The 24,874-nt window shown below is 36.8% G+C and overlaps 3 protein-coding genes across 4 annotated transcripts; 2 read left to right on the forward strand and 1 right to left on the reverse strand.

Moving 5' to 3' along the window:
* Window positions 1–703: 703 nt before the first annotated feature.
* On the forward strand, window positions 704–9,629 carry LOC116307757 (uncharacterized). Its single transcript, XM_031718059.2, has 9 exons — window positions 704–2,308; window positions 3,186–4,363; window positions 5,112–5,161; window positions 6,105–6,406; window positions 6,823–7,040; window positions 7,586–7,842; window positions 8,389–8,591; window positions 9,217–9,332; window positions 9,491–9,629. The coding sequence occupies exons 1-9, from the start codon at window positions 718–720 to the stop codon at window positions 9,500–9,502; spliced, it is 3,927 nt and encodes a 1,308-aa protein (XP_031573919.2). The 5' UTR covers window positions 704–717; the 3' UTR covers window positions 9,503–9,629.
* LOC148914024 (uncharacterized) lies at window positions 9,499–14,562 on the forward strand. The gene is made up of 3 exons (XM_089039241.1): window positions 9,499–9,662; window positions 10,460–10,685; window positions 13,368–14,562. Exons 2-3 carry the CDS (start codon window positions 10,529–10,531, stop codon window positions 13,697–13,699), a joined length of 489 nt encoding a protein of 162 aa, XP_088895367.1. The 5' UTR covers window positions 9,499–9,662; window positions 10,460–10,528; the 3' UTR covers window positions 13,700–14,562.
* LOC116307758 (gamma-aminobutyric acid receptor subunit beta-3-like) lies at window positions 14,549–24,338 on the reverse strand. 2 transcript variants are annotated; one of them, XM_089039217.1, is made up of 8 exons: window positions 24,066–24,338; window positions 20,589–20,701; window positions 19,868–19,935; window positions 19,332–19,543; window positions 18,880–18,962; window positions 16,850–16,972; window positions 15,497–15,870; window positions 14,549–14,874 (listed from the first exon to the last, which is right to left on the reverse strand). In XM_089039217.1, exons 1-8 carry the CDS (start codon window positions 24,128–24,130, stop codon window positions 14,638–14,640), a joined length of 1,275 nt encoding a protein of 424 aa, XP_088895343.1. In that variant the 5' UTR covers window positions 24,131–24,338; the 3' UTR covers window positions 14,549–14,637. The 2 variants fall into 2 exon arrangements, with proteins under 2 accessions (XP_088895343.1, XP_031573920.2); XM_031718060.2 differs by having other exon boundaries at window positions 14,549–14,877.
* Window positions 24,339–24,874: the final 536 nt, after the last annotated feature.

A 24,874-nucleotide genomic window follows, 5' to 3' on the forward strand; every position in this document is an offset into this window, starting at 1 on the left:
TTTTTTATAGGTGAAGATTTTGTATGTGTAAAGATGTTTACTTATTGATGAGGATTGACACGGATTGCATGCACAACGATTCTAGTTTAATCACAATTCAACATGGCTCCTCTAATGCCTAACACAGGTAGCCCATACATGTTTGCAAGTAATACCGCTGATAATTACAGTATGAAAAAGATATCGTGCAGGGACATGTTCTGTTAATCTTGTAATTTGTGTAACGGAAAAGATATAGATCGAGCACTCCAAAAATTCGTCCCCCCTCCACTCCTCCCATCAAAATTCAAATCGGGTACGTCCCTAACTCCGCAACTGAATAAATAATTCATACTATACCATCACGTGCATGCACTAATAATACAGCTTGTACCACAGGTAGCCCAAGCTTGGTTTCTGTGGTGTTCTGTTATAAGGAAATGTATGGAGATTCATCAAAAATTTGAATAAAATCATTGAAACGTGAAATAAAGCCTCGAAATTTTACCCGATCATTGAGAAATAGCACTTCTTTCGCTCTGCGTGGTTATTTTTTGAATTTAGCCCGTTTTAAGATTTTTTCCCCCACCAGTAAGAAATCTTATTTCAGCAAACAAACAATAACAGCAACGAACACGACAACAACAACATCTACAGCAAGATGACGATAACCAACAATATAATAATGGGCTCGCTGTGGTGCGTTCATTGCTGGTCAGCAGCGCTGTGCCATTCAAAATGGCGACCAGTGTTGTCCTTCCACTAGGATACGAAAACTTAGCAAAAGGACTGGATGATGAGCTGAGTGAAAACGAAAAGGCTGAATTTCTAAAAGCTTTAAGTTCAGGCTTAGCTGTGCAGGAAGATACTAAAGGGTTAAACATAAATGAAACGCTGAAAGTGGTTCACAAACATGGTTATTTCGATAATGGCAAATCATCTTCAAGGTTACTCTCAAGCGTGGCAAAGAAGACTTCAGTCTCCCAAAAAATCGAGAATATCATTCAAAAGAATAGCTCTTCGTTCCCAGAAGGGAAAGCTGATTTTGTTGGGAGGGAAAAAGACGTGAAGGAAGTTACGGAACGCTTAAAAAATAAAATTATTCCCGGCATAAACTTGTTTGGAGAATCAGGCGTTGGAAAAACAACATTGGCTAAAGAAGTTTCTAAAGAACTTAAAGGATTTGAAACGTTGACTGTTGATTTAAGAGATATCAAAGATATGGACACAGTCTATGTTCAAATCCTTTTGAAGTTAGGAGTTAAAAGCTGGAATTTTAGTGTTGATAAGATCTATGAGTATCTCAATGAGAAGTTGGATAAAAAGACTTTGGTCATTTTTGACAATGTCGAACAGCTGCTGAATAAAAAAGGAGCGTCAAGAAAAGATTTTACAGGATTACTAAAATCTGTTATTGAAACAAAGGCCTGCAAAAGTAAGTTGCTTAAATTTATTCTGACTTCTCAAGAAGAAATTAATGAACCTTCACTAAAAGGTAAATATTTTACTGAATATGAAGTTAAACCACTGAATAGTGAAGTCTCCAAGAAGTTTATAATGAAAAGGCGAAATGCTGTCCTTGAAGTTCCAGAAGAAGAGAATGATCAGGTCATAAATGAAATTTCTAAAATCTGCCGTGATATTCCTTACTTGTTGGAAGTGACAGAACAGCTCATGAGGTTTAGTTCTTCTATTGAGGCCAAAGATGTCTTACAAAAACTGGACTCTTTGATTGAACAGAAAGTACCGAGAGACTTTGCCTGTATCAGTGCATTATTTGATTCACTGCCAAGTGATCACTTAAAAGAAGTTGCTGTAAAGATTTCTTTACTCCGCCTTCCTTTCTCCTGGTCCACTGCAATGAAAATTACAGAAATTAAATCTGATCATGATGCAGAGATTGATTTAGAAATGCTAGTAAATTACAAAATGATTGCAGTTGTGGATGTAGATGGAAAGAGGAAGTATGACACCCATGGCCTATTTAAAGACTTTATTAAATATCTCTGTGGCTCACGACCTGGGATCAACGACAGCTTCAAACAAGGAGAGAAACAGTTTTTTAAGCACTTTTCTGAAAAAATGGTCACACATGCAAAAAACTTGGAAACTGAGTTTGTCAAAACTTATTCCAAGCTGGAGATCAACAGAGCAAACTTAGAGCTCGTTATTGACTTATCCGAGGAAAACAAAGACTCCTTGGACCTGTTGCTTCATACTGATGACCACAAACAGTTTGCACTGATGGGAATTCTCTTTGAAGTTTTAAAAGAAGTAGATGAAAGAAGAGATCTTTTTGCTAAATGGGCTGATATGGCTGCAAAACAGGGTATGATTATTGTACACATAGGGTAACAAGAATGAATTTGGTTTAGTGACCAGAATCTTAGTCTTTGATGTAAATTCATTTTTGCAATCCTTTGTGGTATGAAGTGTCTATATTCTGTTGTTGAATTTTAGGTAGCTGAGCTAGAAATATGGGTTGCTGATTATTATTCAAATTAACTTGTGCTCAATCAGTGTCATCATACAAATATATGCATGCGATGGTACCCTTATGTCAAGTCTCTGGCTTGAATTCCCTTCAATAAAAGTCTCAAGTCCAAACTTAGTTCTGGACCTAATCTATCTCCCCATTGCAGTGTTACACTAGCTACATGTAACATGACCATCTTTAAAATCAGGCCTTTGGTCTTTTCAATCAAATTTTACAGCTTTGTAGTTGGCTAATGCGTAAAAAATGAGTGACTCTGGTTGTTGTGACAGCACTGTTATAACATAAATGTATGCATTCTCAAGCAACCCCTACATGAACCAAGAAGATTGAGTCTAGGTTGATAATCCTTACATGTACTGTACCTCCCTCTCTCCCTTTGTCTCATTCCTTTCCCTCCTTCCTTCCTTCCCTCTTTAATTTTTATCCTTCATTCATTCATCCCTTTTCCTTATTTACTCCCTTTCTTTCTTCCCTCCCTCCTTCCATTCCTTTCTGTTTATTTTTAAATAAATAGTGATTTTCTTAGTCAGCATACTTCTGTGGACATCTTGCTTGCTTCTTGGACATCTTACCTTGCTCGCTCTGGAGCCCACAATAGCTTGTCCTTTTGTAAAATTTTGTGCAAAATGTTTTTCAATTTTCCATAACCTTCCATTCTCTTGAGCAGTCTCTGAGAACTAGTTAATGATTTTATGATATTTCTTAACAGAAAACTGGTTAGCCAGTGCCTTGATGAGATGCTGGCAATCACTACAGTGTACTGACACAGAAGGAAGAAAACTTGCTCCGAAAACATTAGAAGAGGCACATAAATGCATCAAGAAAGCTGAGGAAACACCAGGTCATGAGCAGAAGATACGCGAAGTTAAAAGCTTGTATTCACACTGTTCTGGTAAGATCAAGTATTATAGTGCCACAAAGTTAGTCAAAGAGTCAAATGAAAGCACAAGGCTTCTGAAAGAAGGGATTGAAGATTTAAAAGATGCAATTTCGATAAGAGAAACGTTTATGGGAGATAGCACTTTAAGTTCACGGGGCTTGAATCTCATTGGTAATTGTTACATGGAACTTAATGATCCTCTGGCTGCATTGGGGTATTACCAAAGGGCAATACAGATGAAAAGGAGACTCGTTGGTAGTGACAGACACTGGGAGTTCCCAACATTTTACAATCAAATCTCACAAGTTCATGACCAGATTGGCAGAAAATATGAGCAGGGTTTTCTCAGTAGCTTGTTAGGAGGAAAGAAAAAGGCAAGAGAAGAATATGAAAAAGCCGAGGAATTGACGAAGAAGGCACTTGAATTACAAGAAGAATTAGAAGTGAGTGGCACAGAACACACAGCCATTTTCCAAAGAAACCTCGCAAATATTCTTTTGGGGCTTAAAAAGTATGATGAGGCGCTTGAATATGCACAGAAGTCCTATGAAATCAGAAAAAAGAATCTTGGAAAACACCCAGACACTGTGAGGATTCTGTACGCTATTGGGATCATTCATGAATGGAGAGACGACCCAAAAGCAGCCCTACAAATTTATGAAGAAGCTATTGAAATGGAGGAGACTTTACCTGAGGACAACCATAGTGTTGTGAGAAATCTGCTGTATGAGAGACTTGAGGTAATGTTGAAAAGAGTCAAGAAAAGGAAACAGGCAGAAAATGCAAGGATTCTTTACTTGACTGGGATCATTCAGGAATTCAAAGAAAATACTAAAGCAGCTTTGCAAAGCTACGAAGAAGCGTTAAAAATGGAGGAGTGTCTACCAGAAGAGGACCACAGTGTCGTGAGAAAGAAGTTGTATGGTAGACTTGCAGAGATGTATAAGAAAATGAACCAAGAAGACAAACTGAGGGAAATGGAAATCAAAATCGAAGAGATAGGAAAGGTTAGTTGTGTATTCATTAGTGTTCAAGAGAAATTTTCGGGGAAAAAAAACAAACAAACAAACAAAAACCAAAACACAAAAACGAACAAAAAACTAAACCAAGCAAACAAAAACAAACAAACGAACAAACAAGTCGCAAGGAGTGTACGTGCGCTGGCTCTTCTGTAATAGAATCACTTTGCATGAACATTGATCTTGGACCCGTTATCAAATTGAAGTAGAATAGCCTTCTTAAATCTCGTACCCAGAGCCCACGTTCCTATTGGTCAGTACCGAGACAATTGACCAAGAGCGTTTCGTACCCAGAGCCCACAGTCCTCTTGGTCGGCACCGAAAAATGTTTCTCACTGCTTATCAATTTGAACGTAGGCTCTGGGTTCAAGTTTGAGCCACATCCTAGATATGCTTTGCTTGTCATGCACAAATGTTTTACTTTCTAGATTTAATTAATTATTTTCTCCTGTCACAAATGACTGAGTGTATCAGTCTACGAAGCATCACATTAAAGCCTTTGTGCGTGACAAGCAAAGCATATCTCAGAATTCAGTGGGCTATTGTTTGTAAATGTCTACTGTCTGTGGTTTTTCTTTCAAATTTGGTTTCAATCAAGAAATGCGCCCCACAGGTTTCCCATTCCAAATCTTTTACTATAACCAATCCAAATTTACTCAGCACGAGCACCGACTAGGAGTGTAATTTCTAAATATATATATAATATTGTTTGATCTAGTATCATTTTGTTTGCCAGGAAGACGAATCTTGGATTGTTAGCGGACCAGTTGAATTCGAGATCAATGTGTAAGTATCTGGCCACAGAACCAAAATCTGAGTACTTATTGTATGCTGATGATAATTAGTTTATATATACAGTCAGCTCTCTTTACAGCGGACACCCTCGGGACTGTCACTTCATGTCCGTAATAATGAGCATCCGCAATTACGAGAATTAATTTTGGTCATTATATATGCCGGGGAATTTTCTCCTGTTCGTAATAACGAAGTGTCCATAATATCGGGGTGTCCGTAAGTCGAGAGTTGACTGTAAATGTTTGGACTGTCGGTCTCATCAGATGATTGCTTCTGTACTTTGTGATGGTCATTCAACCACTCTAGTCCATGAGTTTAGTCTGTGTTTTGTGACTTACACTGTTACCACTGTATTTTAGCGGGTAATTGATTGATTGGTTGGTTCGCTACCTGTCTGAACGGACAGTCAACCCAATCCTGCCTATGTTAAGTACCGGTTGTTTGCCTTATTCCTTTGTAGGTCCGATTGTAACTCAATCAACTCGACTATCCTAGTACGTTTGATTCTAGTATGCCTTGGAGCATAGAGCAAATCACTGTCTGTTTTCTTATTTATTGAAAAACGACGTTGAGCTTGAACCATAGGCCTTTTCTGAGTTCGATAAACAGGATGCCATTGTGGTCTAGCTTCGGTACAAACAACACCATATAAGGCATGATGAACAAAAGATGATTGTACGGTAGCTAGAACACGATGCACCATTATCGCTATCTCAGAAAAGGTCTATGGCAGAGAATTGAGGAAAAAAGGAGAGAGTGAACCAAAAACAAAAACGATTCGAGAAGTTTGTCCTCTACGCGAAGAGATTATGACTGAGGTCAAACAAAGCAACACTACTACTAAATAATGACTGGGATGTCAATCAACAATTACATATCATCACCTATTAAGTAATGATTAACCCTTCAAATGTTTTTTTTGTTGGTTCCGCAGATACGAAAATGGGGGCTACTATAACCACTCTAAATATGGACATTTTATCTATGTTCCACCAAACACTGTCACTGAACCAACGAAGATCAAATGCAAAGTATTCGACACTCACCCCATTCTCTCCCCGGCAAAGTTCACCGAGGGTTTGGCTAGCTATATTGTGGAACTGGGCCCAGCGTCTGTTGACCTGCGAAACCCCATCATCGTGACCCTGTTGCATTCAGGGCCTGTCAAGAAATATGGCTATGAAATAACCGTAAGGGCCTTCGACACTGTAAATGAATCGTGGAAAGAAATTGAAGGTAAAACTGCAAAGTTAACCTTTGTTTTCAAGTTACTAATCTCTGCGCCATGGTGGTATTTAACAAAAGTTTTTTCATTTGCTGCCTTTGATACCACATATAGAGGCTTTGCACCATCACGTGTTGGCAGCCATGACAGGAGGCACAACAATAGTCTTTTTCTCCCTGGAAAACTGAATTCTTTCTCATGTAAGGCCAGATTAGATCAGATTCAATTGTTCCTGCCTCCTGTCATGGCTGCCATCACGTGATGGTGCAAAGCCTCTATATGGCTCATCCTTCATTGTCTTGTTTCTTTGGGAATTGCAAATCATCAGTCGAAGCTCACATTTTCAAGATGTTGCATTCCAACATGCATCGACATTGCTTCACTGATTTGTTAGGATCATTTTTACACACAGTTGTTCTTGTTTTAGTGCTCAAAGAAGATTTACATGCACCAGAATACTGTACACCCCACTATCTCCAAGTGAGCCTGAAAAAGCTCTCAACTTTAGCAGTTGTAACCAGACTCGTCAACGATAGTTTCCAAGTCACTCCTCAAGGATGTGTTGTCAGGTCCTCTGTATATGATGATATCACAGTTGAGTTCCCTGAAGGAGCTGTAAACAATACCTTGGAAGGAACCATGAATGTAAGTAAAATAAGCACTTTATCTCCGGCTAGTATATTTTTTATTGTATATTACATTTCACAACATATGGTCTTAGCATTCTTCGCGTGTGCTCGAACCCTAGGCGGTTTTAGAGCAGCAGGCAGCAACAACATTTCTTCAGGCCTTACGATCCAATGCTGCAACTCTTATTTACTCCGAACTTGGTGGTACATCCGAGTTCATTATCTTTCGCGATTGTTTGATTGTAGAAGCAATTGTCCTCCAGGGTCTCTTTTGTTATGTGAGGGCATGGGTTCGTAGAGAACACAGCTGCTGGTAGCATCTGATGTGGCTCTCCGTACACACGCTTATATATATGTAAATGTGTAAAAAGCGAATTTCAAACAATATGTTTTGGTTCTAGATTATCCGAAAGAAAAATATATGTACAATATGAAGGCAAACGTCGAGTGATTGAGGATATAAAATGTGTCTTTTGTCCGATATAAGCAGTCGATTGCCGATTTGTACTGAAGACTTTTTTATTTGCAAGAATTCACTGACAATCCTTTTATTCACTATAGGTATTGCCCGATAAAAGAATGGTATTAGAGGACAATATTGTTGCTTCTTCAGCTTTGTTGTTCCATGGTTTCCAAGGCGTTGTATTTTCAAAGAATGTGAAAATTAAAATTCCATTTCAATCTTCGAAAACTCCTGGCAGTCATCCTCTACTTCTTCGCTTGGATTTTGATAGCCAATCAAATGGACAGTGGAATGAAGTTGCCAATTTTATTATAAATGACGACGTCATGGAATTCGGCGTTGATCATTTTTCAGCGTAAGAGCCTTGTTTCCTGCTATCTAGTCTATTATTCTTACTTTCTTAGTGTCGTTACGTCGTCATGTTGTCACGCATCGAATTTCTCATAACTCGAACCTAAATGAAATAATGGATGACAAGGCGGAGTCTTTTTTGATGTCATTAGGTTCGGCTCATGTGAAGTTCGACGTTTGTCATGAGTAACAGAAAAACATTGCATGAGTCTACATGTTTACCTAATTTTGCTTTACTTCTTCAGAAACGCTTTGTGACAAAAGAGGAATCCAATATTTTGTGACTATAATATCATAATAAGCATATCAAGCTCTCCACAGTCACTACCGCTACATTATGTATTTACACACTACCCACCTCACAGGCTAATTTTAAGTGCGGACAACCAGAGGAAAAAAACAAAAACAAAAACAAAACAAAACAATAAAGACAAAATAAACAAGTCAAGCATGTTCATATGACCTGTAATCATAACCTGGGTCACAAGGGCGAGACTGTGCCCCCTTATTATTTTCATTGGTTTATTATTAATACTATCGGTTTTTCTAGATTTTGGCCCTTAAATACCCTTCATGCTCCATTACAGTATGTAAAAGACAGCGTCAATTCTTGCTATCGGTGTTGGTTTGATTCCCCAAGTGATGTTAGTTTTGCTGCGTATGAGAAAAACGGACAAACGTGGCCAGATGTTGAGTTTAAGCTGACTTGTGTGGCACTTGATGGACAAGAGGCTCTGGATGACAAAATGGCAGGTAAGTGGGTAGGGTCATCATATGAATGCAACTTTCACGTCATGATGAGGAAGCCATTTTAGAAATTGTGTAGCATAACACCGTGATGGGAATTGGATTGTTAATGTGTAAGAGCTCATTGTGGTGAGGATTTGTCGATGTGAAAGCAGTAACGACACTGAGCTAGCCTGTGTTGCCGGCAGTCTGAAAAAAACCGCAGACCGCTGGTAACGCAGGCTAACTGAGTAGGAATATTTCTATTATCGATCAAGATAATCGTCATGTGAATGCATGAAGCTACAGGTGATAGTAAGATGTACCTTTTTACGTCAAGATTTATAAGCGCGATTGAAATTCGATTGAAAATGTGTAAATATGTAAGATCTCACTCCAGGTTATGGTGAGGATTAATTTGTTGATGGCAAGACAATTACAACAATAGGAATATTTCCTTCTATCTTTAATCAAGATACCCGTCGATTATCACTAAGGGGACTGGCTACTCTTTGGGGGAAAATCTTTTTTTAAACTGCATGTTTTTAAAGTGAAATTTAATGCTGATTCCAAATATGAAAAGACAACAATTCAAGGGTGGTCCCGAGCCTGTTTTCAAAGTTGAAAAGTTCGTTTTTGTTTGTTGTTGCAGGAAAGTCATTCACTTGTTCGGTTTTTTCTACTGGTGATCAGCCCATGAGGTGCCAGGAGAAGGCTTATCCTGAGGTAGAAGATTTATCAGACTGGGACAGAGGATTTCTTTCTACGGTATGTAATATACCTTTCCTTCCTTCACATACGACACCGAGCCCCAAGTGGAACTGAAATCTGCATCGTATTGATGAGAGGCAAGCGCTCTCACTGGCTACACCACCCGTGTTTCAGTGTTACGTCTGATTTTAGAATAGTCATTGCATTGTTTGTAGGTTTCTTGGTGAGAACAAAGAATGCAACAAGCAGTTCTGTGGTACCGCTGAGAATGATGTCATTAAACTGAGCTACTATAACGATCCGAAAAAGCAACGGGAAAACCGTCTCTGCTTGCTGAGATTGAAAAGACGGGACAAAAACTTAGAAGACAACATTGGTGATTCTTCGGTAAGTGCTCTTATTTCTCAATTGACACGGTTTAATTTGTTATTCACAAGGCTTTATTTTTGTTATAACCCTCAATATAAATGCGAGGTCAATATATAGTTAGTTATTGACCCGGTTAATAACTATATATAGACCTCGCATTTATAATGAGCAACATTTGATAGAAAACCTTCTCAATTGATAAATAAAATAAAATATTTCATTACCTCGAACGTCGGCAATAAGCCTATACATGCCTCGGGCCTGCGGCCCTCGGGATGTATATGGCTTATTGCCGACGTTCGAGGTAATTAACTCTTACTTATTTATCTATTTTTCATCAAATAACGATGATGTTGATGGTGATGATGATGTTGATGGTGATGATGATGTTGGTGATGATGGTGATGATGATGATGTTGGTGATAATGATGATGATGATGTTACTGATGTTGATGATGATGATAATGATGTTTATAATGTTGTTGATTATGATTTTGTCGATAGAGAAGGATATGATCATGATCATTTGACGTTGTTGACAATAATGATGACGATGATTGATGATGATGACGTTGAATGATGATGATTTGTGATAAAGATAATACATTCTGACGTTTCCCAAATAGGCCATTGCAAACCATTTTGTTTTTGGCAGTAATGACACCACCATGCAAACGGTTTATTGGAGAATGCTGTATGATGAGTTTAATCTAGCTGTCAAAGGAAGTTTTTTGTTTCCGATCAAGCCAAATATACTGTAACATCAAACGACTTGGACCTTTATTAATTAATATTATGATTTTAAATATATCCAGGTCTTTATAGAGTACTTTGGGATTTCCTCGGACGTTTTGAAGGAATCCCCAGAAGATATCGCAGGAAAAATGAAAACGCATCTGAAAGTGGAAATCAGTTTGGGCGAATGGAATGCAATAAAGTTCTATTCGTCCTTACCAAGAAAAGACGACTGCTTTAAAGATTTGGTCAACGGTTTAAGCGCATTTGAAGGTGCGAAACACATATCTCATTATCTGAAGGAAGGTAGGTCACTTAAATACAAGATAAATCGTTTATTTCAAAATTTAACACATCGCAGTCTTACGACTGAATAGACCCGTTTCGAATTCCAAATTACCGCTGTGTTTCTTGATTACAGACTCATTTGCACAGGGTTAGCCTCGAGTTTGTGCACAATATCCACGTGTTTAAGTCAAGGCCCGTCGAGTTTCAAAGTATTGTTTAAGTTGTGCATTCTTTACTTTACCGTTGGTATTTGTGAATATTTAAACACTGATACGAGGCTAACCCTGTGCAAATGAGTCTGTAATTCGAAACTGGTCTATTACGCGTTAAACTGTACAAAGGCCTTTTCTGAGTTCGATAAAGAGGATGCATTGTGGTCTAGCTCCGGTACAAACAAGACCATATAAGGCATGATGAACAAAAGATGTTTGTGCCGAAGCTAGACCACAATGCACCATGTTCACCATCTCAGAAAAGGTCTAATCATCATCAATAAAAATCTTTGATAATCTATGAAATAATCTATGATATATACGATATAATGATACGATACTATAGTAAGAAAGTATGGCATGTTTTTATAAATAGATATACATACACTTAATACGTGCAAGTTTATAGGCCATGTAACGCGAACACGCCTTAACTCCATCATACTATCGCACATTCCCTTAGAATCCATTTCTAAAAATCAATGGCGGCCACATGCGCATTGGATCCATCACAATGTATGATTTATCTATGTACGGGTTGTTTGTATATAATAAGTTTCGATCGCTTATCACCTCCGCGAAGTACGATGGTGGCGCAGCTCAACGTGGTCGAACTGAAAGCATGTGAAGGCGCCTCTGGCAGCCGCTATACAGTCCATGTATGACCCCGCAGCACAGCTCTAACCAGTTTGAATTAGTTAGGGTTGGTTTTAGACGAGGGAGGAAAAACCGGAGGAAGCGATTCGAACGCGGGACCTCAGAGGTACATTGCAGTTAGACTGGGTCTAGGGAAAACGTGGAAAGTGTTATGTGCCTTAAAGTGCAAATGAACCCTTTGACAATACATTCAGTACTGGTTCTGCATAAAGTAAATAGTTGATTGGTAAAATATTTCTTGATTTGAGTGATGCGTCTTTAAGTTATTAAGGTTTATACTTCCAATATGTTAATGATGATGACGTCAGGTAAGGTATTTGAGTGTTTTTGTTGTAACTAATAATACTAAATGCTGGCCATTTTGAAAATAAAAATTGTAAATAGCTTTCATGTAAACCATGAGTAAAATAATGATGCTTCTTAAATACTGTATCTATGAACCAGTTCGATTTTGTATATTTGATTAAGCCTTAATAGACGTCACACTCATTAGCATATTGGAAGTATAAACCTTCATAACTTAGAAACGCATCACTCAAATCAAGAAATATTTTACCATTCAACTATTTACTTTATGTAGAATCAGTACTGAAAGTATTGTCGAAGGGTTCATGTGCACTTTAAACCAAAGATCAAGGGCGCCAGGACAGACGGATTGGATTTTGAATATGTGTGATTGTTTCAGTTATTCGTAGATTTCTAATTGAATTGATATATGCTTGTTTCTAAATGGATACTAAATAGTGTTCACTCATCTTTAAAATAAACGTCCTTTCCAACCAACAGTCTTTCTGGTTTGAATCAGTTATACGATATGAATATATTTACCACGTCCACCAACGGTCTTTCTGGTTTGAATCAGCTGTACGTACGCTCTGAGTATTTACCGCGGCACTATCAGTGCCAAGCAGCGCCGGCGCCGCTTCGTTAGCGATTACTCACCTTTAATAAGTTAATCAAATTTACCTTCAGCACAGTAAAATAGATTTTACTGTAGATTTTACTGTACTGAAGGTAAATTTGATTAACTTATTAAAGGTGAGTAATCGCTAACGAAGCGACGCCGGCGCTGCTTGGCACGGATAGTGCAGCGGTAAATACTCAGAGCGTACGGCTGATTCAAACCAGAAAGACCGTTGGTGGACGTGGTAAATATATTCATATCGTACGGCTGATTCAAACCAGAAAGACCGTTGGTTGGAAAGGACGTTTATTTTTAAAGATAAGTGAACACTATTTAGTATCCATTTAGAAACAAACATATATCAATTCAATTAGAAATCTACGAAAAACTGAAACAATCACACATACATCTAAAACCCAATCCGTCTGTCCTGGCGCCCTTCCAAAGATCACAATGAACCCGAAAAAATGACCTACAAAAATGACAACATCAGAACCCTTATTATGCCATGAAAAATTTTTATTTAAAAAATCATAACTCAGGAACAAACCGCAATTTTTTTTAAAAACCAGAAAATTCAAACTTTGTATTGTAATCTTGTATTCGACGAAAAAAAGTAAATCAGTGAAATTAGTGAATTAATAAAAATTACAGAAATTCGCATTTTTTTCCTTAAGTTTTCGAAAACATAAACCAAAGCCATATGCCAAATTTGAAGAAATTTCACCTTACAGTTTTTGAGTTTTTTTTATTCAGTTTCAATATTTCAATTTTTGAGGACAAAATTTCTCTTTTGCAAGTTATTGTGCAAGTTATTGTGCAATGCCTAAGTCATCGGCTCTAGAGCGCGCGCGCACTCAAGAAAAATGTTAAAATGTTATGGCATTTTTTTCTGAATTAATGTTACTTTGTTGGAACTGATTTCAGGTCATGATCTAGTTACATCACCTCTAAGAGACTTGGAGCATGAAGTCCAAGATAAAATCATTGATATCGTGGCCAGAAACATTGGGTATTATGGATCAAAACTCGGCAATTATTTAGATGTTAGCAAAGAATGCAGTCAGAATTATTCAGGTGTTGAACAGGTTAGTCAGATGCTTAGAAAGTGGATGACATCGTCTAATAATGGTACAGTTGAAAAGTTGTTTGAAGCTTTGAGGTATTTAAAGAGAACAAAGGCTGAGGCAGAGCTTGCTAATTATACCACAAAGCTATCTATAGAAAAAGCATCATCACCTTCTGTAGAGGATCCTTAGGCGAAAGTTGGCGCGCGTACGCAAATCACGAACTCGTCTTTAGACTTACTCCATGCTGACCTCTCTGATACTTATAGAATCACGAGTGAAGTAAGTAAGTGAAAAAAAGCGAGCGCCGGTCGAAGTCGTGCGATGCTGGTTGGGCTGCCTGTGCTTATTCAGCGCGCGACTAATACAATACGCAGACGAAGGACTTTGCCAAAGTCAGACTCGTCTTCTGAGCATGCGTTCCTCTAGGTCAGCATCGAGCATATGATGTCTATCCTGCCCTTTCACAAGCACGATGTACACTTGGCATTAACCCCACCCCCTCCCCTTACATTAAAATAGTAACCTTTTTTTAAAACAATTTTAGATCTTCAGTAACTTATTTTCAATATTGCGGTCAAAAACTGAGATCAAAATTGAGGCTACGAGAAAACGAAAAGCAATCGCAATTATTAATCTGTTTGTTTTTGCCAACATTTCATAATCACTGAGCCCATGTCGAAATTGTGCTTTTCTTGCGCCCAAAAAGGCAAATAGTTGTATATACTATTTTAGCGTGTAGTATATATATTACTTTTGAAAAGTAAACTAGTCAACAAGACAATAAATAATCTATAAATAATAATTAATAAATAAAAAAACACAAGTAAAACAGTTAGATAAATTAAATATATTTAAAAATCGAGAGAATTAGAAGATAGTGTTTCGTTTAAAGAAACTTTCCAAGTAAAATAGCTAGATATTTGTATATAGTTTTACTACAGTTTTGTATTTTACTACTTTTTCGCGTAAAATCTGAAGATATTTTTAGTCATATATAGTTAAGTAAACTGACTACATATTTGTATATTATTACTATTTTTTACAGTTTTAAACGAGTTTATTGAAAATTACTGAGGATGTTTAGCATGTCGTGTTATGAAAGCCGTTGATCCGTTTTAACGAGTTTATTAAAAAAGCAAGTATCGTCCGAAGTAGTATGCCACGAAAAGGACATAGCTGGTTGGAAATATAATGCGTGACAGCTTGTCGACACCATGACCTAAATCACGTGCTTTTGACTGCACAATTTTGGGCTGCTGGTCAGAATGATTTTGGGTCTTCTCTGGTTGCACATCTGTCATTTTGAATCCTTCTTGGAAAACGTCTGTGATAGTATAGGGACAGTCTTCCTTTACGAATATTTCCTCCTATGTTAAGGAAATAAACAAAAGGCGAAGTTTTCTCTATGATTGGGGAGCACAAGCGTAAAGATAGGGCGGTGGGGTTGGAAGGAAAAAATGAAAAAGGAAGGAAGAAAAAAAGAACAAACTTACAGAATGTTAGATACAAACAAATGGATGCAAAAAAAGATCGATTAACAAAAGGGCAGACAATCGCGAACAGACAAAGAAAAAAACGAATCTGAAGGATTGATAGTAAGGCTTCAAAAGAAAAAAGCAATCTGATTAACACCAAGCAAAAAACAAAAACGAAACAAAACAAAAAACAACGAAAACAAACAAACAAATAACAAACCTACAACAACGAAACAAGTAAAACAGGAAGAATGGAGAGATGGGAGGAATAAAAGTCGTGCGAAGAAGGAGGAAGCTAGAAAAGAACGAAGGACGTCAAAAACTGATACATAAACCCCTTGCAGCACTTTGAATGGAGATCTATTTGGAGGTCAAAATAATAGGTTTCCAATTTTCAGGAGATGAAATTCTTTTGTTATGTCCTCCAAATTGGCCCCTTGGATGTCACCTGCAAGGGTTTATAGAAGGAAGAATGCTAGGATGTTTGATTTGAGTTTTGTTAACGTATTACCTGTCGTTTATCTTCACGCCTAGACATTTGTCTCTGTTTCATGTTCTTGGTTCTTACGTCCCCTCGTACATTATAGACTAGGACACTCTCCATCAAAGCCAACAAAATAAATATAAACGAAGCCAAGAGAAACTCATCAGCAGCTTTGATGTAACTGACTTGAGGCATGGCACTATTGATGTACTGGGACAAGAACATTGCTGTTAACAAGGTAGTGATACCCAGGGACATACGGTCACCAATTTCGTAACGATCCATCCAGAATGGCAGCCATGATACAACCGCGCATAGAATACAGGGGAAGTAGAATTGCAAAATGAAGTAGCCAAGCCGACGACGGATCTTGAACTGGAAAGAAAGGGAGCTGAAGGTGCCTAAGTACCAAATGAAATAATCAAACCTTGTCACTCCAGAAATCAATTTTATAGATGTTGAAATTTAAAACATAAAACGAATAAGTCTGCCCAAACACCTGCATGGAATCTGCCTACATTTCTATCCAATATACATGATTGTTTTTTAATATAGTACTTATCAGAGGCATCTAATAAGTCTTTATCGAGACTTTTATTGAGGATTTGTTCCCGTTAAGCTTACCTACCAATGATTATTCTTCAATACTTTCACTTAGTTCATTAACGAATCCAGGTCAACTAAATATCCAATAAGAAGGGATCCGTTCCTCCATCGATACTCTCCTTCATCCCACACCATGGAAAATACAGCCAATCCGAATGCAGGAAAGCCGAAGACTGGGATCGAGCACCTCGAACAGTTAATGATTTCAAAAATATATTTTCATTACAAGAAAGACCATGCCAAAATTAGTAATTTCGGAAAGTGCTGTTGTCATGTATTAAATCCCTGAAGAGTTATAAGCATTTAGAATGCTGGTAGGCCCTTGGTTGTTGTTTCCATACAAACCTTTATAATTTCAGACAGCTGTAGCTTTTTATCATTTCATGTTACTATACTGAAATTTTGGTGTAATGTTACTACACTAATTTGGATATACTCTTTCTAATGTAAGCATTGTTGTCTTCTATAAGTGATGAACTAAGGTATCTTAAATTAAGGGACACGCCCTTTTTCATGTGGTCGATACACATTCGCTTAAAGGCTCCTGTGTAGATATTATAAGTGGTATAAGCTTTGTATTACTAGTATGTACAGGCTTTGCACCATACCGTGATGACTGCCATGAAAGGGACACAAAAGTAGAGCATTATTCCACAGCGAAATCGAATTGTTTCTCGTGTAAACCAGTTTAGAGCGGATTCAATTGTACTGCCTCCTTTCATGGCTGTCATTACGTGATGGCAAAGCCTCTATGTATGTAGATTTTTATTTGACCTGTGATAAATTCATATTTCTCTTCATTCATGATAACTTGCTCGCTTATGAATCCTGCCAGTTCTGTGTTCAGAAACAACCCACTTTTCCATTCCAATAGTATTTTGTCAGAATCATAGGCATCTGGAAAAAATCATTTACAGCCATTCTCAATCACACGCGCCCTTTAGCGATTGTTTCTGTTGCGACGAAGAAGCTTTTGGTGGACGTCAATCAAGGCGTTTCCATGACATTCTATAGTCACGTGCCCTTATAGCTTTGTGTTTTCCGACAATGTTATGGAAACACCTTGTGATTGACGTCCACCAAAACCTTCCTCGTCGCTACAGAAACAATCACTAGAGGGCGCGTGTGATTGAGAATGGCTGTAATACAGCATCTAGTATATTGTCACCATTGTAAATATCAGAAATACCAAAAAGGCTAACGCCGAATACAAACGGTTGAACTTGCCTACCTTGCTCTCATTGGTTTCTTTTGTCTTATTCTATCATATATACACTCCTTTCTACCACTTCTTTCTCTTTTACTCCGACGAAGGACTAGCGTCCGAAACGTCAGTAAGTTTTTTCATCTTTTCACGGTGTATAATTTACCTTTTCATCATTACTGTTTCATTAGAAACACCGACGCAGCTCACACTAGTTTTTAGCTAGTTATATCTTTTTACTACTATGACATAAGTGAGAAGACCATCTTATCATTCGAAGATTGAAGAAATCGCGACACAGATTGAAAACAAAGGAATCAAACTTGAGCAGTCCAACTTGAACCAATCAGGAGCAAGCAACGAAGCCTAGATATCTGAGAAAACCTAGCTGTTATCAACAACCTTTGGAATGAGTGACTGTGATTGGCTCAGGTTAATATGATACTGATTTTGTTCTCTCCTGATTGGCTAAAGTCTTTTTTATCTTAATTTTTGTTCAAGTGGTCCCGGTTAGTTTGTCTACACAGTGTCACTTAAAGCTCATGTGGAATTTGAGGTTTGAACTTAATCTAACAATGATAATAACGATACCAATTACATAGAGTGAATTTACTTCGCCGGAAAAAATAAAATTGAAAGAAACAGTCAAATCAAAACAAAAGAGAATAATGGAATCAATATGTCTATAACTTTGTATCATGCTTACTATTTTATTACCGGGCAAGTAAAAGCACTTTTACTTCCCCACCACTACTACTGCAACAACAGAACTAGCAACAATAAACACTTAAAAAACTCATTAATAATTCATGAAGGAAACACAATAGAAACCGTGACCGTGAAGGAGGTTTTATATCTAATATAGATTTGTCTTCATTTGCATAAACTTTAACTTGGATTTTTCTCCATCAAACTTGGTTCATTTCGTAAAGAATTGGGTACAGTATGAGAACTTACATCATGAGTTTTTTAAGCCGTTTAATAAACTCGCAGATCGTGTTTTATCGGGTCTAAAACCACTCGGCTACGCCTCGTGTTTTAAACCCGATAAAACACTCCTGCTCGTTTATTAAACAGTACATCAACAACGATATAATATCAAAAATTTTATTAACAACAATCACACCCAAAAATTAATAAAAACATCACCAATCACAACCACAATTACCCAATAAAAACTGCAACAAATTAACCATGATCACAAAAACAATAACGGTACCTAAAACAATAAGTTTAACACAAGATAATATTAACTAAGAAAAGGAATCCCTGCGCTTCATCATGAGCACTCTGATGCTATTTTAAGAATCATTTATTTGATCTTTTTTTCTCTCTGTACGAGCATACTGCGCGCGCTCTACTCTATTTGCTCACGTTTTCTTTTTTTTTAACAAAAGCAAACAGCGTAGAGAACGCGCAGTATGCGCGTGCACCAAAACAAACCTTGGCAAAAGTGATTCTAAAAATAGCATCAAACGGTGCCTAATGGTTACAAGCATGAATACCAGAGATTCCTTCTCTTAGTTCATTTTCTCTTGCTTTAACGTAAATATATAAAAATCAACATTACGTTAGCGACCACAGTTTCTTTGTTACTCACAGCTGTAGATTTGTACTTTAAGTATCTGTTCGTCCATTGGGTAATTCAGGAAGTTCATTTCCGACAATACAATATACGTTGACCTGAAATATGTTTCTTATAGAATCATTTACGTAAGTATTGGTTGTTTGTTTGTTGTCCTCAGTTTTATTTGTTCGCCTGTCTCATTGTTTCTTTCCCAGCGTGCTTGGATGGTTTGGGGTCGCTTGAGTCTATCGATCGATCGGATTATTTGATCGTTCATTTAATACGTTTTAACCATTCCGAGGGTGAAGAAAAAAGTGGGTCTACTTGACATTGTAGTGCATTGTGGGACGGTTTTAGGGGAATATTTCCAAGTTAGTGTCTATTTCAAACCTAAAAAAGTCTCGCAATGCCAACTCGACCCAGTTTTTCCCCTCAACCTCGGTATGACTAATTAATTAACTTTTAATGAAACAGAATATACTTACTTGAACGTGTAAAAGATAGAACCATTTGCAGTTAGAATTGCAGTCCTGGTTCTTTTTTCCACAGATGATGTTCTTGCATTGGCAATATAGGTGTCTGGGAGCCACATTTTGTCGATAGCATCACCTTGAAGGATGATTGATGTGTTGTCCTTTCCGTATGCTAACCTTGGCTCATGCCAATATTGCCGAAAATATACATCTGCTTGGAACTCCTGTGATCGTGCAACAATATTATGGTAAATAAATGAAGTCTTTCTAGAACCACTCAGCACGCACGTAAAAAACGCACTGCGCATGCCCAGAAGTTCGGTGGGAAATTCGTAGACGCGTCGTGGTTTACAAATAAAACCATTTTAGATTTACTGGTGTTTGGTAATTTATTTTTTTTTGAGGGCCTTAAGTTAGATAACTCACAGGGTTATTACGTCACCCTAGGGAGAAACCAAAAACTTGCAACCCGTGGAAAGACAAGTTGTTAGTTACATTTTCAGTGTGTCTTTTTCCCCAGAATTTGAGTGAAAAACTAAAAGACTCACCATGTTTTCTTCAGAAATATGGCTTACAGAGTTAACTCCTAATGAAACTGCAATATTCAATGGCTTAACTGCAAAAGAAAAAGAAAAAAGAGAAAAAAGGTAATTGCACGTGTATAATACAATTAATAAAAGGGTAAATGTTTTGAACCCAGGTGTTGAAGTTGTTGTGAAGTTTGATCGTCCGGGTGAGTGTAGTCTTGAAAAAGACTGTTCTTGGTGATGATTGACGCTTCGACAACCTGAGCGGAAGTCATCTTCAGAGTCCAGTGAGAAAACGAAAGAAATGCAAGTAAGTTTAGCATCTGAAAAGGGTATACTGAACTGACTTCGGGCTTTAGTCCTTCGTCTGAACCCTCGGCTTTTTATTATGTAGTGTTCAGCTAAGTTATATTATCCACCATCTATGCTTCATACACCGACTCAACGCGTAGTTTACTCATTACTAGTTTAAGCAACACGCAAGAAAGAATTTTTATAGTAGACATTACAAAATTTAACAGTTTTTTACAATTTGTTTGCCAAATTCAATATTTTGTCCTCTCTAGTCTGTCTCCCGCCATTTTTACCCTTTATCCAAATTTCATTCTTTTCAATTCATTTATTTTGTACCATTAATTTTAGAAATGTTTATTTCTTTTCGTGTATTATTTTTGTACAACTATAGATTGTTGTAAGCCACTCTTATAGTAAGCTAATAACCATAACCTATATATATTCCTACCTTTATGGTAAGGTCTTTGGTTTTTATCATATCCAATGAATATACTTTTAATAATCTCGGTAACATTGTCTGTCTCTAAGACGTACAATAATTGGTATTCTTTCTTGAAATTCCTATAAAAATGGCAATCAAATTAGGGAAATGAACAATATAATCTACACCAGTAGCAACAATCACATCAATAATATTAACAACAAGCAGCAGCAAACCACAACACCATGCAGGAATGTATTTGTAATGAAGCAACAACAACAGCAACAACAACAACGACAACAAAAGTAGCAGCAACAGCAACGACCTCGACCACAACATCATGAAGGAACTAAAAACTTCTGTATAGCAGGGACTGAACAGCAGCAGTAGCATCATCACTAGCATCATCAACATCAACAGAAGAAACAGAAGTAACAATTAATCACGACGAAAACATACAATAACAGCAGAAGCAACAACAACAACAGCAGCAGATACTGCATGGCAAGGACTGCATGAACCACAACAATCAGCAGTGACATCAGCATCAACAGAAGAAACAGAAGCAACAATCACAACGAAAACATAATACAGAAGCTACAATAATAGCAGGAGAAACAACAACAACAACGACAGCTGCAGCAGTGGCAACAGTAACATTATGCAACGACATAGCAATAGTAGTAGCAACAGCAACAAAAATGATGATCATCATTACCATCAACGATGTATACATTTAAGAAGGTAAGGATTTATTGTGCATACTCTATCTATTAGCTCTATAAAGTTACCAAGGTTGTTATCCTTACGAGTTTAATTTTGTTATCAGTATATATCTCTATAAAAAATGTATTAATTTATTTCGTATCCTTAGAATTGTTATAAGATATTAGGTCATCCAATGTGGACAGGGCAGAAAAACGAGAAGCCCGCTACTTTCACTGATTTTTTTCATTTAACTGAGTTTAATACTCCAAATGTTTTAGCGTTTCATTTGTGTCACAGCTGCTCGAAACTTGTGACAAAATTTTGTCGAATTAGAGTAAAGGCTACTTATATTCGTATTCACGAAAATGTCAGTTTTTTTGCTGATCAAAATATCACCTCTCTCAAAGTATTCGGCTTTATATCTCAAATACGCATTCAATAAATTTTGTTCGCATATGATATTTTGCTATTTGGCTCCAAGAGAACGTGTTTACAAAATATTGAGCTTAAATACGTAAAGCTGTCCTTATGACGAAAGGCCAAAAACCGTTTTTCTGCCCTTTCCTCCATGTGAGCATATGCACACGATGAAATATGCTCGGTATAAATATTAAAGAGTTATGATTTTTAGAGCGTTGCATTCAAGTTTAAAAAAAACTTTCTTATTGTGAGGATGTATATGCTAGCTATATATCGTGGTTAATTTTTTAATAGTTATTTTAGATAGCTTGTATCTCATTTATTTCTGGTTCAATATTGCAAGCTGCTTTTTGTAATTTGTAACCATTGATACTAAGCGTAGGCCCACTTATTAATTATATTTGGGAAACCAATACTAAATTATTAATAAGTGGCGTACAAAACAGTTGAAAGAAGTATTTTGGCGTAAGTTTATTGCATAGCATTCTATTCTAAAAAAGTATGAATACTGAAGAAAAAAGCTTTGGTGAACAAATCCGGCAGAAAGTTAGCGGAAACTGTCTAAATTTAATTAACTAAACTTCGGTTTTGTTAGTTTAAAAAAGTCCTTGAATTCAAAAGAGACGAATTTTGATATTAAACTCATATAGGCGCCTGGCTGGTTATGGCATTATAAAATACCCTGTTTCTCTGAATTCTCCCTATCGTAACAATATTTTGCAGATTTCAACTCTCGTAACGGAATTGTTCATGGTGATTTTATGGTGTTCGTACTGTTTCTCCTAGTTAAACCATGAATAATCTTGCGCCTGATTATCTCAACAGCTTGTTCAGGAAACACTCTAGCATACATCAATATAACACCAGAAACAGCAATGATCTTGATATCCCGCATTACTAAGGCCCAAAATTCTTCTTTTAGAGAGGTTTCTGTTTGGAATTCCCTCCCTAGTGAAATCACAAATTTTGCAAAGTCTCACTATCTTGAACGTTGGTCACACTCGTAGTCCTTAGTACTTAGTCTTTGATTAGATTTCTCACTTTCATTACATATCTTATTATATCTTTATTCATGTATTTTTGTAATTGATTATAATGTAAATTAGGTATGAAAATCCCATATTGGGAACCTAATAAAGTCTATCAGTTGCATCGTATTGAAAACCTAATTACCGTTGCAGCTTTCCACAAGCTCAAAAATTTAGCTATCGAAACTTAAAATTCGGATCATAGAAATATCATTGGATACTTTCTAAGTTTTTACATACTGTTGTGTGAAAATTTAAGATTTAAATTTGAAAAAATTGTTGCAAACCTTGTTGTTTCATTGGAATTAGCGTATTTTTCTTGTTGTTTGTGGAACAAAATTTGACTATTATTCCTTTGCAAGGAAATAGTTGTTTCGATAGTTGGCTTACTATACGTTGGTGCTATGAATTCTTTAATCTACGAATCAATACGCATAGCTATTCTTTAAGTAATATCAAATGTTTAGGGGTCCCAATTGCCAGATCGATATGGATATGGAATTTTTACAAGAAAAAGAAGAAGAAGAAAAATCAAATGATTTATTTTTTTCCGGTCCGGTATCCTTAAATATCGTGCGTTCTGATTGGCTGTTAGAAAGGGCATTATTTTGTCAGTATCTGCCCGCGATCGCGATCGCGGTCCGGTGTCCTTTACCGCTAAACAACAACACAAAACGGTTACAAAAACAAGTAAAAAACATATGGGAAAAAAATAAATAAGTTATTTACCGTCCAATTATCGGTCCGGATAGGAAAATCTGTGCCCTCGGTCTTGAAAACGGGCCTCGGCCTAACGGCCTCGGTCCGTATATTCAAGACCTCGGGCATTTCATTTCTTAAACTTAGAGTTTATCATTATTCGTTTTTCGTTGTTATTATATAATTTTTGTTAAGATGCTCTTCTAATTTGGAGCCAAGCTCTGTTTTGCTTACCCCTTCCATGATCACTTAGAAACTTAGGTAAGGAAATATCTATATACACCAAATCCCTAAAACTTTGACACATTTGGGATGTACTATACATTAGTATCAAGAGAATATCCATATTCTCTTGTCACTATATACTGATGAAGGTAAGCGATTTCAATAATTTCTCAACATGATAGTTTCTCAAATTTGTTAGCAAGGTGTTCTAGAATACGTAATTAGGCTTTTTAGCATGTTTGGAGCTGAATTGATCCTTGTCAGTTTACTTTTAATTTTTTCAATAAAAATAGCACACAAACGGATATGTATATATATCGTTAAATTGTCAATGCCCTGGCCATATATATTTAGTTGTAGAGCTAGCAATACTCATCTAATATGGCAGGTGCAATTGTGTTATTTCAATTAGTTTACGACTTACCCTTCATTGGCAACAGACTTCCCAAAGAAGTTTAACAATAGGAAAACCAAAGTTGTAGCTTGCATTACTTCTTATGCACTGAATAAGAAAATTCTTGGCGAGGATTTTCAATATACCCTGTCATTTATCAAGCTAATCAGTTTTTATTGGTGGAGACTAATAAACTTTAGCAAATGCTCCAATTCAGTGAACATATTAGGCATAGAATATTATAGGTAACACGTCAAGACAATATTTTTGACAAAATGATGTAAATAGAAATTAAAAAGGAATAAAAGCATTAATTTTTTTCGAAAGTGGAAAAGTACGTTGCACGGCAGCCGAGCAGTGCGGTAAAAAGTGTTAGGTAATTTTACTGCATATGGGTATTATATTAAAACTAAGAGTTCTAACGCGCTCTTATTGGTCAAATCAGTTGCCACTGGAGGAGATTGTCTAAAATGCTTACGTCATTTATTTTTTTCCGAGCGCTCCTAATTTGCACATTCATACGAAAAATAAAACGGCAGTTTTGGTTAATTTGTGTGTTTATTATTTCATAAAAGAGATGATATAAAACAGTTTTCCATTATTCTGACCCTCTGATCTGAACACTTGGGATGCTGAGGGAACACTTGAGAAGCTGGAAACCACTCTACATTAAATAATCATTTGTTGTCAACATAACTACTTCCACGATTCGGCCGCCATCTTGTATCACAAGGCATTTTGGGGCGTCCATGGGGCAGGTAAAGCTTTATTACGATAATGACGTCGACTGATATTAACAGCTCACCACAAGAATAAAACGAAACTCTTTATATTTTTTG

Source organism: Actinia tenebrosa, unplaced genomic scaffold (genome assembly GCF_029948245.1).
Source record: "Actinia tenebrosa isolate PJP-AT-01 unplaced genomic scaffold, QUT_ActTen_1.0 PGA_scaffold0__85_contigs__length_37466705, whole genome shotgun sequence".
NCBI classification, from domain to species: domain Eukaryota; kingdom Metazoa; phylum Cnidaria; class Anthozoa; order Actiniaria; family Actiniidae; genus Actinia; species Actinia tenebrosa.